Below are 17,016 nucleotides of genomic sequence, written 5' to 3'. Positions count from 1 at the left end.
GAAGGTGAGTGTTAATGCATTCTAAAGAGGCCTTTTAAACCTACACCCGTATCACAAGTCACGGGCGCGGTAGCCGGCTTCAAAGTCTCAGTCGTCGTCATTATTAGTGGATCATACAATCGTCACGATGATTCATCCGGTATCAATAAATCCGATCTTACATAACTAGCTGTACCCGCGACTTCGTTCATTATCAAAAACACTATCGCAATTAGTCGCGGACATTTTTTAGATTATTTACGGAGGAATAATTGTTTCATACATTTTGTAAGTAACTTAAACCGTTTACACGCACGCAACGGGAGCCCTCAAATATGAATGTTTTTCCCCGTTTTTGCGACATTTTTCAATGATGCTTCCCTTCTATTGGTCGTAGCGTAATGTTTTATAGCTTAAAGTCTTCCTCGACAAATGGACTATCCAACACAAAACTAATTTTTCAATTCGAGCCAGTAGTTCCTGAGATTAGCACGTTCAAACAAACAAACTTTATAATATTAGTATAGATGTGATGAGGTGTCGCTACTTAATATTTCATAACATTAATACTAGATTTTAAGACAAATTTGCGGTTCCTAAGTATTGCTTAGATAGTCAATGGACCTTTTATGGGAATGGGTATAAAAAATTATAATAATATAACTGAGGATGTACTGAAATTACCTTTAAATAAATTTAAAACATCAGTTATATCATATTTGTTGAGTAAAGACTATTACTCACTAACCGATTACTTAAACGACAAATGTGCATGGCAATAGTACATACACATTTTCAAGGGATTTAATGTTAAACATACACACCTCATCATTCATTGCCTTGCTTTTATCCCATTATTTGGGGTCGGCGCAGTATGTCATTCTCTTTCACTGCTCTCTATCAGTCGTGATATCTAAACATACTCTTCTTTTATTCATATCATCTTTCACACAATCCATCCATCTTTTCTTAGGGCGTCCACTCCCTTTACATCCATCCACATTCATATTATACACTTTCCATAAGACATGGTCCTCACTTCTCCGAATAACATGCCCATACCAGCTCAATCTGTTACCTCGTAACTTTTCTATAACCAGCGCAACTTTCAAACTTCCTCGTATATACTCATTCCTTATTCTGTCATTCCTGGTAACCCCACACATCCATCTTAACATTCGCATTTCTGCCACATGCACACGCCTTTCGTCCATCCCCTTTACGGCTCAACATTCAGATCCATACAAAGTGACAGGTCTTATGATAGATTTAAACATAGATACCTATACAATGTAAATAAAGTATCTTTAAAAAAAAGAAATTCAGTTTCTTTTTTATTTATTTTATTGACCACTAAAATTGGTACAAAATGTGGAATTAATGCATTGTCTCCCAGTCAACCTTAGGGATCTGCAGAGATACGTGAATTTGGTACAAAATGTGGAATTAATGCATTGTCTCCCAGTCAACCTTAGGGATCTGCAGAGATACGTGAATTTGGTACAAAATGTGGAATTTATGCATTGTCTCCCAGTCAACCTTAGGGATCTGCAGAGATACGTGAATTTGGTACAAAATGTGGAATTTATGCATTGTCTCCCAGTCAACCTTAGGGATCTGCAGAGATACGTGAATTTGGTACAAAATGTGGAATTAATGCATTGTCTCCCAGTCAACCTTAGGGATCTGCAGAGATACGTGAATTTGGTACAAAATGTGGAATTTATGCATTGTCTCCCAGTCAACCTTAGGGATCTGCAGAGATACGTGAATTTGGTACAAAATGTGGAATTAATGCATTGTCTCCCAGTCAACCTTAGGGATCTGCAGAGATACGTGAATTTGGTACAAAATGTGGAATTAATGCATTGTCTCCCAGTCAACCTTAGGGATCTGCAGAGATACGTGAATTTGGTACAAAATGTGGAATTTATGCATTGTCTCCCAGTCAACCTTAGGGATCTGCAGAGATACGTGAATTTGGTACAAAATGTGGAATTAATGCATTGTCTCCCAGTCAACCTTAGGGATCTGCAGAGATACGTGAATTTGGTACAAAATGTGGAATTTATGCATTGTCTCCCAGTCAACCTTAGGGATCTGCAGAGATACGTGAATTTGGTACAAAATGTGGAATTTATGCATTGTCTCCCAGTCAACCTTAGGGATCTGCAGAGATACGTGAATTTGGTACAAAATGTGGAATTAATGCATTGTCTCCCAGTCAACCTTAGGGATCTGCAGAGATACGTGAATTTGGTACAAAATGTGGAATTTATGCATTGTCTCCCAGTCAACCTTAGGGATCTGCAGAGATACGTGAATTTGGTACAAAATGTGGAATTAATGCATTGTCTCCCAGTCAACCTTAGGGATCTGCAGAGATACGTGAATTTGGTACAAAATGTGGAATTTATGCATTGTCTCCCAGTCAACCTTAGGGATCTGCAGAGATACGTGAATTTGGTACAAAATGTGGAATTTATGCATTGTCTCCCAGTCAACCTTAGGGATCTGCAGAGATACGTGAATTTGGTACAAAATGTGGAATTTATGCATTGTCTCCCAGTCAACCTTAGGGATCTGCAGAGATACGTGAATTTGGTACAAAATGTGGAATTAATGCATTGTCTCCCAGTCAACCTTAGGGATCTGCAGAGATACGTGAATTTGGTACAAAATGTGGAATTTATGCATTGTCTCCCAGTCAACCTTAGGGATCTGCAGAGATACGTGAATTTGGTACAAAATGTGGAATTTATGCATTGTCTCCCAGTCAACCTTAGGGATCTGCAGAGATACGTGAATTTGGTACAAAATGTGGAATTAATGCATTGTCTCCCAGTCAACCTTAGGGATCTGCAGAGATACGTGAATTTGGTACAAAATGTGGAATTTATGCATTGTCTCCCAGTCAACCTTAGGGATCTGCAGAGATACGTGAATTTGGTACAAAATGTGGAATTAATGCATTCTCTCCCAGTCAACCTTAGGGATCTGCAGAGATACATAAATGCGGCTAACAGAATCAGTTAAGGTTCTTGCACGTTCTTTTCAATCGAGTATACAGATATAGATACAGTATACAGATACTGAACTGGACGGTAGGAAAAAATATTAATACAAAAAAACTTGACGTTCATTAGCGGCTAAAATGACCTACATGAATAAATTATTTTTGATTTCAGTATATTTGTTTCCTATAGATGTAAGTAATGAGTATAAAGGTGTAATAATTGACGGCCGATGTTATTATGTTAATGATGTTGCTGATTAAGGTTATATTACGGCTATTGCTGATTGAATATTTTGTTTATATTTCTTTTATAGTCACGGACGGCTTCCGGGCTGAAATGATGATGATGATGATGATTATGAAAAAATTATCTCAGAAATCCTTAATACTCCCCAAAAATAGCCATGACGTATTATTAAGTGGTAATACATATCTCGTCAGTTCTTCTCATCTCGAAATCATTCCGAACGGACGGTAGATTTGACATATCATAAGAGTTTATAATAGAAATAGAAATAGAAATAATCTTTATTCAAATAAACTCATTACAAGCACTTTTGAATAGTCATATTTTGATTCTACCACTCATTCGGAATGCAGATTCATCACAAGAAGAACGGGCAAGAAACTTGTGTGTTGCTCTTTTTAATAGATGTTTTTTTTATATAAATAATTACAGTACAACAAGTAAGAGGCATGCGATAATCAACATAGAAGTCGCTACGCACTCATTATTAATGTAATCAGATAATATTGTCAGTGCTATAGATTTAAAGTTTTTCTATAAAAACATTATTATCGTTAACGAATTCTTCAATTTTATATTAAGCTATTTTGCAAAGGAACTGTTTTATTTGACATTTAAATCTTTTTTCTGGCAGATTTATAACAGACTCTGGTATTTTATTGTAAAACCTTACGCAATTGCCATAAAACGAATTACTAACTTTAGCCAAACGACATTTAGGTAAAATCAGTTTGTTATTATTACGTAAGCTTTTATTAGTGCAATCACTAACTCTTTTGAAACTGTCTATATTCCTTCTGGCATATATATTTTCATAAATGTATTGAGAAGCAACGGTGAGGATATTTGATTCCTTAAAACACTCTCGCAATGATTCCCTAGAACCCATACCATAAATGGAGCGACAGGCCCTCTTTTGTAAAGTAGATCTACATGAATAAAATTATTTTGAATTTGTGTCTAAATATATTTGTATGTTTGTCTGCAGGTGCATGCGACGTAGCGGGCGGGGCGGGGTCTGTAAACGCTCTGCCAGCGGGCGGTAGTACTGCTCGATTGGCGCCATCTTTTGACGCGGCGACGCCGAGAAATGTGACTGCTTTAGTTGGCAAGTCTGCTTACCTGAGCTGCCGGGTACGAAACCTCGGGAATAGAACGGTAAGTACCCTACTTTATATTGACAATGTTCTTTCTATTTTACTAATAGTGTAATATATACTTAATTATAGGAGCCAACAGAATATCAGCGCTGCATATTTATCTGTTGCGTTATACTGAGGTGCCTCTTCATCAAAGATGTCACATAAAAACACCTCTATTTTTTAATTTGTCAAATGTATATTTCTGAATCTCATGTATTGCTATGTATGTAATTGAAAAATAAAACATTTATCAATCTTCCTAAAAGAAACCAGAAGGACAATGTGTACAAACTTAGATAGTTAGATAGATAAACCTTTATTGCCAACATAAACAAATTACAAACAATACCAAATAAGAAAAAATATATACAAAGTTGGTAATAGGAACTGCCTCAGCTTTGCCGGTATAAGCACAACCTCAATGAGGTGCACCTATACAGCGCTGATTTTCAGGCAGCCCTCATTACTCATTAAAAATAACTTTACAGACTAACATTATAAATTTAGAATACAGAATATAATAACGAAAGAAATACATAAAGAAATACAAGTAATACATACATTTTCATACCTATTTATGAAATGGTCTTAATTTTAACGTTTTATTTTCTTTAGTAATATTTACGTACGCTCTCTCGTGTGTGGTGGCCCCACTGAAAATCAGCGCTGTGGTATATGTATACTGCAGTATAAATGCTGTGTGGGAGTCACATTCAGCGTTACTAGCTTTTAGCTTTTAAGTTGTATAATATATAGGATAAATAGCATCTAAGATTACTGTAATGCTGAATAAATGTCTTTATTATTATTATTTATTATAATACATAAGAAATACATTAAAAAAACAGAGTCAATGTGGACCACAACTTAGTATACTATCTATATTTGAGACAATAACAAATAATTATTAAATAACACCTGGGATATATACGCAAATAATAATAATATTATATATAAATTTATAGGGTGGGATATCCCACCCTATAAATTTCACACGGGTGAAATCACGGCCACAGCTAGTCTAAATATATATACTCAAAGATGACTGACTTAGTGATCTATCAACGTACAGCCCAAACCACTGGACAGATCGGGCTGAAATTTGGCATGCAGGTAAATGTTATGACGTAGGCTTCCGCTAAGAAAGGATTTTGATCAATTCTACCCCCAAGGGGATAAAATAGGGGATGAAAGCTTGTATGATACTCTGTAAATTTTAAACCGATCGGGCTGAGATTTTGCATGCATAAAGCTACTATGACGTAGGCATCCCCATAGAAAGGATTTTGATAAATTCCACCCTTAAGGGGACAAATTAACGCAAGCGAAGCCGTGGGCAAAAGCTAGTAGTCATATAAATTGTAAAACGAAACAACAAAAGCATGGTTCTAACCATTCGAATAAAGAACAGTGGAACAGTTAAGTTTCCGTGCCTTCTGCTTAGTTGCTTGCGTTTAATTGCTCGTGATAATTGCGTGAGCCCGGCTTTCCGCTCCGCTCAGCTCGCTGTGACATCCGCTCTCCGCTGCCATAGACGACGGAAACCACTTACGTAGAGCTTTATAGACGTTACGATATCTTTTTATATTTACCGAGACTAAAAAGGAAGCTTTGGATGCTTTTGTGTTTTGCGATATTTTGATCAATGTTTATTTTAATCAAATAGATTTAAATTTCTTACATGAGGTAATCAGGTAGGTCAGTTTAAGTTTATTAAGATCCAGCTGAAGAGATCCAGATGGACGTCTTCCGGACTGCGATGATGATGATAATGATGATGATAAAATCCTAGATTATAATTATCTAATTATAACAAATATATTCAATATTTGATACACATTTCATGATACAACGATAGTATATTTACGTATTTTGTTAAGTTTTTAAATAACACAAAAAGACTGTGTTAAATATACAAATATAATTTTTATAAAAACGACCAAGTAAATTTTTATTGAAATAGAAATACTCTTTATTAAAAAAAGGTAATTTAAGCATTTTTTTATATTTTTTTTACTATACCAATCATACGGGATTCATCACAGAAAGAACGAGCACGAACTATTTAATGTTAGACATAGACACCTATACAAATATACATTATAAATAAACTGGCTTTAAAAAAAATAAAAGTATTTCAATTGAGTTTCTTGCTAGTTCTTCTCAATTGGATCTATATACCTAACTGGACGGTAGAGAAAAAATTAAAATATTAATAATATAATATAAAATGTGACGTTCATAAGCGGCTGAAATGTCCTACATGATGATTTTTGAATTTAAATTTGAATCAATGTGAATCTTCGTAAATGATTAGTTAAATAACAAACGTGCATGGCAATAGTTGTTTATGCACCGGATTTTTATTTAATATTAGACATAGACACCTATAAAAATACACATCTAAATAAATTGACTTTTCAGCGTCAGTTGTATTTCTTGCTAGTTCTCCCCAATCTGTTTACTGAACTGGACGGTAGGGAAAAAATTAAAATTATAATGTAAAAAATTTAAGCGGCTAAAATGTCCTATATGAATAAATGATTTTTGAATTTGAATTTGGTCTTTGCAATCCAAGTGTATACTAGTTCTAGTGTATATAAACACTAGTAACATCTATGCTATATCCGAAGATAACATGGGCAGGATTTAGCTCGGAAATTTCAGAATCTTGAAGCTCGTTACACCGTTAGCTTTGAGATTGGTGCGGATAATTAAATGATGTCGGCAAACAGCGTTTGTAGCTTAGATGAAGCAATCAATACACGTGATTATGAGAGAAAATTATAGGCCATTCAATTTCAGTCTCTATAAACTGATATTAGTCTGTATTCTCTATTAAATTTAAAGACAAAGTTGCTGTCCTCAAGTATCGTTTAGAACAAGTCAATAGGCAAATTATAGATTACTAGCTTTTGTCCGCGGCTTCGCTCTCGTAATCGTAATTTATCAAAATCCTTTCTTAGGGAATGCCTACGTCATAGTAGCTTTATGCATGCAAAGTCTCAGCGCGATCGGTTTAAAATTGACAAAGTTTCATACAAAGTTTCATCCCTTATTTTATCCCTTTGGGGGTAGAATTAATCAAAATCCTTTCTTAGCGGATGCCTACGTCATAATATCTACCTGCATGCTAAATTTCAGACCGATCCATCCAGTGGTTTGTGCTGTGCGTTGATAGATCACTACGTCAGTCACCTTTGAGTTATATATATAACTCAAAATCTTAATCTATAAAGTCACATATGTATGTAACTTTATAGATTAATATTTATATATAAATAAATATTATTAATAATTATAAATATTATATTAAATTACATGAATGATTTTGAAATCATTTATTCATCAAAACCATGTATTCATCATGACTTTTGAATTGATATTAGTGTATCTGGTTAAATAGACTATAGAGTGTAGGCTCCAATAATATTAAATCTAATAATATGTTAACATTTGCAATGCTTTTAATTCCATACATTGTGAATATATGTATTACTATCTGTTCCCGCGACTTCGTCCGCGTGGAATTTAACTTCATTTTTCTAAAATAAAAGTAGCCTAAGTTTCTCCTTATTATATCAGCTACCTGCCAAAACAAGTCCCGTCAAAATCGATCTAGCCAATTCAGGGATTAGTCGGAACAAACAGACAAATAGACAAAAATTATAAAAAATGTTATATTGGTGTATGTACCGTATTTATATTCATATGCATGTAGTAAACAACGGTTATTTCAATATTACAAACAGACACTTATATATGTATTAAATATTATAACATAACAAATATATCTAATTTACATAAAATTTAAATTTCACGTTTATCTCCGGAGTTGTTGCAGATATATCTATTTTATGACATATGCAGAGCTATATATTTATGTTTATTACGCTGTATGTTATAGCTAATGTGTGGCATTAAATGAAAAACTGAACGTTTCATAACGATGCTGTAATAAATTCCCATTTTGAAATTACTATAACGCTCGTATTAATGATATAATTAATATTTTATTTGGACTATTCTGACGCTGCTGGCCGCAGCTGGCCGCAGCTGGCCGCAGCTGACCGCAGCTGGCCGCAGCTGACCGCAGCTGACCGCAGCTGGCCTTTACAGCTTCACCGTACGATAGGTACGCGTGGTACTCCAAACTCGGGGAAGAACTTAAGGATCCTGCCTGACGGATACGACTTTAGTCTGAAGGCATCGTTAGGGGTTCGAACCTGGACTCGGGCCGTCGTAATAGTAAATTTGGATTCCAGTTTTAATTAGGAATATAGGTAATCGTACTTCTGTAATACTGTTGGCTGCAGGTTGCCTTTACAACTTCACCGAACGATAGGGTGCGAGTGCAAATGGCACTCCAAACCAAAGGAAGGACTTATGGAGCGGCTGAAGGCCAACTGCCTGATGAATACGACTTTACTCCGCACCGCTAGGGGTTCGAACCTCAGGCCGTCGTAATTTTGATCCCCGTTTGAATTGGACGGAGGATCGATCAGAAGGGGAAAACAGCTTGGCTCAGTGGTTCGTACTTCAACTTGTCACTTATAAACAGTACGCAACGGATTTTGAAGCAGTTTTTTTAATAGATAGAGTGATTCAAGAGGAAGGTTTATATATATAATACATGTACACCCGGGCAAAGCCGGGGCGAGTAGCTAGTAATATACAAAATGATTTGATTAAATATTATTTCAAACTATAAACAGCATGGATTCGTTCGTTCAGTCGTCAATCATTGATTATGCTAAGTTTTAACTGTTAATTTGTAATGTTTCATCAGACTCGCCATCAGGGTTGCCAGCTGTACTAGAATTTTCATATGTGTACATTATTTTAAACTATAACAATATATAAATCGATTTCTCACTACACCCGTAGATACTTACTATTCAGTTGCTATAACACTAGATTGCATTTCAAAGTGACAATAAAGTTATAAATAAGATAAACGTATATTTAAACACTTTTTATTCTGCTAAAAGAAATCTACTAACTTATAATAATAACTACCTACTCGCCCCGGTTTCGCACGGGTTTACATGTATTATATATATAAACCTTCCTCGTGAATCACTCTATGTATTAAAAAAAACCACTCCAAAATCCGTTGCGTAGTTTTAAAGATTTAAGCATACATAGGGACGGACAGCGACAGCGACTTTGTTTTGTACTATGTAATGTCGATAATCATCTCAGGACAATTCACACAGCGCCATCTAGATCCAAGTTAATTTAGCTAAAGCTTGTGTTATGAGTACTAGACAACTGATACAAATACATAGATTTTTTTTTCGTAAATACATACATATAGTATATATATGGTGGTAAACCCTCACCGATACAAATAATCATACTTATGGATACAAATATTTGTGCCGTGCGGGGAATTGAACCCGCAACGATCGGAAGTAAGCGGCTTTGACAAAAGGAACTGTCAGTAGCACCTATTACGTACAGATGTTTATTTAAGGGACAGTGGCCCGTTATTGTCGCTGGAATTTCTTTGTGTACATTTATGTGCTAATTATTTCTTGCATAAAAGCCGAATCGCGCGCGATAGACCGTACATGTAAAGGCTGCTAACAAAAGAGGTAATGTACGTCATTTTTAAGCCCCTTTCTGCGAGGTAATTTCTGAGGTTGGCAACCCTGCGTCCAATGAATATGTCCGTCGGATTACTGCGGATTATGTACGATTGACGTGAACCTGCGTCCGACGACGCCGGTGCTCAGCCAGCCGTCGATGTCCGATGTGCGGGATTACAACCCGCATACAAAACAAACGCCAAACGCAAACGTACAATTCCTTCTACGAATGCCCGTTGTTATTGCGTTGTAAATTCATTTGATTTTGAAACTGGACGTGCTTTTTGCCTCTTATCTCTCCTCTCTTTGAATTATCTCTTATGTATTAATTCATATTAGCCCAATGGAAATTCTACGGTATTTGGTAAGCTAAGCTTTTTTATTTTTATAACACAGGGGACAAACGAGCATGCGGCTCACCTGATGGTAAGTGATTACAACCGCCCATGAGCACCCGCAACACCAGGTGAATTGCAAGTACGTTGTCGGCCTTTTAAAAAGGAATAAGCTCTTCACTTGAAAGTTTCAATATCGTATCGGAAATACCATTGCTGGAAGGTGATTCCACAATGTGGTTGTGCGTGGCAAAAAGTTTCTAGAAAACCGCTCTATGGACCAGTTAATGTATATAATATAAATATAATAATATATGATAAATTTAATTATATATATATATAGTATAGTCAATATATATATATATATATATTTACTTCTTAAATATACATTAACTCAGTAAAAAAAATATTACACATACATCAAGTACTTTATACACACTCATTTATTTATAGCCTGTGCTGCCAATGCCTGTTTTTTTTATCCCCTTGGGGATAGAATTAATCAAAATCCTTTCTTAGCGGATGCCTACGTCATAACATCTACCTGCATGCCAAAATTCAGCCCGATCCGTCCAGTGGTTTGGGCTGTGCGTTGATAGATCACTATGTCAGTCACCTTTGAGTTATATATATTTATATAGAATGAAAGTAACAAAACATGAATCTATAAGAGGAACTATAAATTTTAGATACAAATTTAGAATATAAAACATTTCTTCATTGGCCAGTTACAACATTTATAAATAACTAGCTGTCCCGGCAAACGTTGTTTTGCCTTAAAATAAAAAAAAATTAGGGGTGGACTACCCCTAACATTTAGGGGGAAGATGAAAAATAGATGTTGGCCGATTCTCAGACCTACTCAATACGCTCACAAAATTTCATGAGAATCGGTCAAGCCGTTTCGGAGGAGTATGGGAACGAAAACTGTGACACGAGAATTTTATATATAAGATGTAAACAATATAATAAAAAATAATCTCAGGACAATTCGCATAGCCATCTAGACCCGAGTTAAGCTAGCTAAAGCTTGTTTTATGGGTATTAGACAACTGATACAAATACATAAATTCTTTTCGTAAGTAGATACATATTACATAGAAAACACCCAGATCGATACAAACAATCACACTCATGAATACAAATGTTTGTGCCGTGCGAGGAATCGAATCCGCGACATTCAAAACTAAGACGGTGTGCTAAACCGCTGTACCAACGAGGTTGGTGCACGAAACATTGTTTTTAAGTAACTTTAAATCATTAGACAGCGATTTGACAATTGCTAAGAAATTTTCAGTTCCAATTGAAATGTTTTTGATCTTTAATTATTCTAAATAGAATATTGGTAGCTGTTTTCGTTTCGTTTAATGGAAAATGTTGATTAATGAATATTGGATAGGAAATACTTTCGGTTGAGTGGGCGGGTTTATCATCCACGTTATTACCATAACAATCCCACGCGGTTTTGTTTGCGGTCTCTAATGACAATGTTTCAGAATATAAACGACGCCATCTATTTATAAATGACAAACATTAATAACTAAAGAAAATCAATTTAAGTGCAAATGCGAAAGTTCGTGTTTTTAATATTTTTTTAATTCACTTGAAATAGTCATAAAAAAAACTCAATCCAATCTTCTAAATAGAAGAGTTTGTGAAGTGTAATAATGTTTTTGTTGGAAAAACTTAAAATTTATAACTTTTTATCATTTTTTTTTGTTTGTTCATTGTTTGTCTGTGCGCAATAAAGAATTATTGTTTTTATTAAAATTTATATTTTGACAGTGTCGGTGGTCTAGCGGTTCAGCAAATTGTGTTAGTGCTGATGGTCGCGGGTTCGATTCCTCGCACGGCACAAATATTTGTATTCAAAAGTATGAATCAAACATTCATCGGTCTGGGTGTTTTCTATATATATATATGTATGTATTTAGAAAAATAAATATCTATGTATTTGTATCAGTTATCTAGTACCCATAACACAAGCTTTAACCAGCTTAACTTGAATTGTCCTGAGTTTATTATTATTATTATTTATTGCATTAACGTCAGGCTGGGCGGTCTAGTGGTAAAGCATACTCCTTTACTATCTGACGGCTGCGGATTCGATTCCTCGCACGGTGCAAACATTTGTATTCATAAGTATGATTGTTTGTATCTGTCTGGGTGTTATCTATGTATAATATCAAGTTAATATTTCAACAATGACAATACCGTTGTGTGTGGTCGAATTTACCACTTGGAGGTGAATATCACTGAAAATATTGTTAACTAGCTGTTCCCACGACTTCGTCCGCGTGGAATTTAACTTTATTTTTCTAAAATAAAAGTAGCCTAAGTTCTTATTATAACAGCTACCTGCCAAAAAAAGTCTCGTCAAAATCGGTCCAGCCAGACAGATAAAAATTGCTAAAACTGCTATTTTGGTATATGTATCGTATTTATATTATATGCATGTACTAAGAAACGGTTATTTCAGTTTACAATCAGACGCTCCAATTTTATTTATATGTATAGATGAAACAAAAATCACGTTCAAATACTTTTTCTAAACATTTCTAATCTCTAACGCCCTCTAATGAATTAGGATTCAATAACAAACAATATCCACTGGTGTGGGATATCAAAATAAACCATACTCAGGTGCGGAGTTAACTCCGTAACAGTAATTTTCTAAATATATATAACTCAAAGGTGACTGACATAGTGATCTATCAACGCACAGCCCAAACCACTAGACGGATCAGGATGAAATTTGGCATACACGTAGTTATGACGTAGGCATCCGCTAAGAAAGGATTTTGTTTAATTCTACCCCCAAACTTACGCATTAAAAATAAGGTAAAATTTTACCTAAATGCCGTCTACACAAAGTTAGTAATTCATTTTATGGTAATTGCGTAAGATTCTATAATAAACTGCCAGAATCTACGCTAAATCTGACAGAGAGGCAATAAACAAATGTTATGTAAAAATCCTATAATAGGATAGACGAATTTATAGATGATAGCAATATATAGCAAGTATAAGTTTATTTGCGGACAATGTTATAATTTAATTTTCATACTGCTTTCTTGATATATGATAGCGTAGCGGCTTTTGTATTGATTGCCGCATGCATCCTCATGTAAAGTGCGAATACTGTAACTACCATATAGTAATTTTTGTAGCTGTGACGTGGTCGAGTGGAATGAGTAGTCATGCTCACTAAAATGTCCAGACATGCTGCATGGTGGGCCGGGTCTTTGGGTTCTCTAAAATATGGTCGAGCGCAGTGATGGCTGGCTCATCCGTCATACTCGTGAACGAGTGCTGCTTGTAGGGACTGGTCTGCTCTTATCACTACGACTGATTTAATCTTATTGTGTTTTTATATTTAAGTCTAAATAAATTAGTGCTGGCTGGTAGTTTGTATTCACACGTTTCGACTTGTAAAATGTGAACTTACAAGGATTGTTTAAAAGAGTAACACACAAGTTTCTTGCTCGTTCTTCTTGTGATGAGACAGCTTTCCGAATGAGCGGTAGATAAAAAAAATTGTTATGACTGTTCAAAAGTGCTTAAATTAAGTTGATTTGAATAAATGATTTTGTATTCTATTCTACTTGGCTTGGGACTAGATGGCGCTGTATGCATTGTCGTGAGATATTATTATTATTATAACGATTTAAAATACTCTTGTTATTTGATGTTTTTACAATTATTTCAATATTACAAACAGACACTCCAATTTTATTCATATGTATAGATATAAAATCAATATTTTAGTCATCACATTATTTTTTTTTTAAGCTTTTTATTTTAGTTCTTAGTTGTACAATTAGGTTATGTAAATCAATATTATAATATATATACATTAGCCAGTTCATTCTCATTCGTTAATATACATTCTCAACCGACAACATAGTATTACTAGACCTCAATAAAGCACTGAAAAACCTATTGTATACTTAGCAATTTGAACCTTTATGAATGATAAACAAGGCACATTTTAGAGATTCAAGAAAAACAGATATTCCTTCAAATGAAGTGTATAACTGAGTTCAACCGCTGTAAGTGGAGGCGTATCGATTCTCGATTGTCACGCTTTTTTTATTGTTGACTGTACACGCCACTTCGTCCGCGTGGAATATACAACTTTTTTTTTTCTAAAATAAAAGCAGCCAAGTTACTTCTTATTACATCAGTTACCTACCAGTAAAAGTCCCGTAAAAATCCGTCCAGCTACTTCAGAGTTTAGCCGGAACAAACAGACAGACAAAAATTGTAAAAAATGTTATTTTGGTGTATGTACCCTATTTATACTCATATGCATGTAGTAAAAAACGGTTATTTCAATATTACAAACAGACCGACAGAATTCCCGATATTTCCCGAGAGTTCCAGTAGTAGCAACAAACGAAGACGTGTGAAGGTAGACGCATATGTCTGCCCATAAAAAGATTTCATTTTCCATCTACCCGCTGCTCTTCAGTTCACCCGTGATCATGGTGATTGAAACACTGCCGAAATATCGGGAACTCAGCAAATAAATATAAAACGTGGTAAGATCCCGTGATTTTTACTAATTATACGTATAAATAATGACCGCGTCAAGTTTAAAATAGTAAAGTCGGATTTCACCAAAGAAACTGATCGCGTTTAATTCGAACTGAACGCCATTAAAATGTTTTAACGTGTTCAAAGTTTCATTTTGCATTTCACCACTACAAATTTCGCTAAACACGTTTATAAATTCTGAACGTCTGATTTCCTACAGTTAACTCTTTAAACGTGTTTAAAACAGCTGTCAGTTGTCAAACAGTAATCAATCAAATTTTTGACAATACAATATCGGGAATTTTTTTTTTTTTATTAAGTATTTTACGGCCTTGGAAATCTCCTTTCAGCCAAACAATTACATTTAACTATATCTTTAGCATTATAATCTATAGCGTTCTTATTGTATTGTGTATAAACTCGTATAAAAATGGATAACTTTCTGTATTTTGTGGGATAGATGGCAAGAGGCGGGGTACTTCTTTTTTATTATATAAACTTATTAAGCCATCTATCAAAATAAGTCTCTGCAAACCAAATGCTGGACATTCCATTATAATATGTTGTAGATCGGCATTTTCTGCTGTACAGTAGTCACAATTTGAAGAAGATCTCAATTTTATTCTATGCAAATGACAATATCGGGAATAAAAAGAAAATTGCCAGTAATATAAAAAAAATCCTCAATAAAATATTTTTTTACTAGTTTATAGGTAAAGGTTGTTGTTTCATACTTTGTAGTCGACGGTACCTATTAAATTAAAAATTAAAAAACTTATCATAATTATCACATGATTGAATTATAAATAATTCTTAGAATTATTTTATTTAAATTACCCATTGCATCAAATATTATTTTATGAGCGTGTAACACTGTGAACGAATGAAAATCTAAACTTCATTTTGGTAAACGCGATCTGTATAATGCTGGTGAATTCCATTTAAAGTAAAACGAGATCAACGTCGTTCTTTTTTTCGAGTTCACGCTGAACTCCGTTTCCTTGAACGTGTTTATGCTATGATTGGTGAAATCCGACCTAAGACACTTCAATTTTTTTATATGTATAGATGACACGACAGTGTCCCAGAATAGAGTAACAATTGAAGGCTGTTTTCAGAGTTTCTTGCCAGTTCTTCTTGCCTAAATTCCATATGTATTGTGTACCAAACTGCATATTATAAAACAAAATCGCAGTCGCTGTCTGTCCATCCCTATGTTTGCTTAAATCTTTAAAACTACGCAAATTTTGAAGCGGTTTTTTAAATAGAGTGATTCAAGAGGAAGGTTTATATGTATAATACATGTACAGCCGTGAGAAGCCGGGGCGAGTAACTAGTAAATAATTAAATTCAAGCATAGGACGAAATCTATGTATCTTGTGACGAGGTTCTTAGCTCAGTTTAATGACTCTAGATCAAAGAGCCCGGCTGTCGGCAGCTCCCTTTGTTTCAGGGAACATTGACGCGTGTTCCTTGCGTGCAATTACCTCGAACTCCACTTTTTTTACACTACAATGGTGACAAACAAGCATACGACCCGTCTGATGGTAAACGGTAACCACAGCGTATGATCGCCTGAAACACCAGGGGTGTCACCAGCGGATCCAGCTTTGGCGCCAGGAGAGGTTCACATAGTCGTGGTCAAGTCGAGAACTTATAGTTTAATTTTGATAACAATAGATACAAGTAAAAAGTAAGTATTTTATTAATGTACGTAAGTACTGTACTTAAAAATACATATTAATAAAATCTGTATGGTGACAAATATATAAATTTCTCGTGTCACAGTTTTCGTTCGTTCCTCCGATACTCCTCTCATGAAATTTTGTGAGCGTATGACCGATTCTCTATTTTTCATCCCCCTAAATGTTAGGGGTAGTCCACCTCTAATTTTTTTTTATTTTAAGGCAGAACAACGTTTGCCGGGACAGCTAGTTATATATAACATTCTCGTGTCACAATGTTAGTTACCATACTCCTCCCAAACGGCTTGATCGATTTTTATGAAATTTTATATGCATCTTCAGTAGCTACTATTTATTTTTCATACCACTAAGTGGTAAGGGTTATCCACCTAAGTTTAATATTCTTATTGTAATGTAATTTAGTTGTAAAAGTAAGTGTTAAGAATTATAATTTGCATGCCCCCTGAATATAAGCCGAA

General features: G+C 34.8%; 1 protein-coding gene across 1 annotated transcript in view; it reads left to right on the top strand.

Annotated features, from left to right (window-relative positions):
* Window positions 1-3,353: 3,353 nt before the first annotated feature.
* Window positions 3,354-17,016, top strand: part of LOC131848742 (zwei Ig domain protein zig-8-like) — a 560,844-nt gene continuing 547,181 nt past the window's right edge. The window contains exons 1-2 of the mRNA XM_059198708.1: window positions 3,354-3,417; window positions 4,231-4,400. Of these exons, the coding sequence (XP_059054691.1) occupies window positions 3,354-3,417; window positions 4,231-4,400 (234 nt within the window). The remainder of the gene's footprint in view (window positions 3,418-4,230; window positions 4,401-17,016) is intronic.

The sequence above is a fragment of the Achroia grisella genome, unplaced genomic scaffold (genome assembly GCF_030625045.1).
Source record: "Achroia grisella isolate CSIRO2021 unplaced genomic scaffold, CSIRO_AGI_Agris_v1 utg1056, whole genome shotgun sequence".
In the NCBI taxonomy this organism is placed as follows: domain Eukaryota; kingdom Metazoa; phylum Arthropoda; class Insecta; order Lepidoptera; family Pyralidae; genus Achroia; species Achroia grisella.
This window is presented reverse-complemented; position numbering and strand designations above follow the sequence as displayed.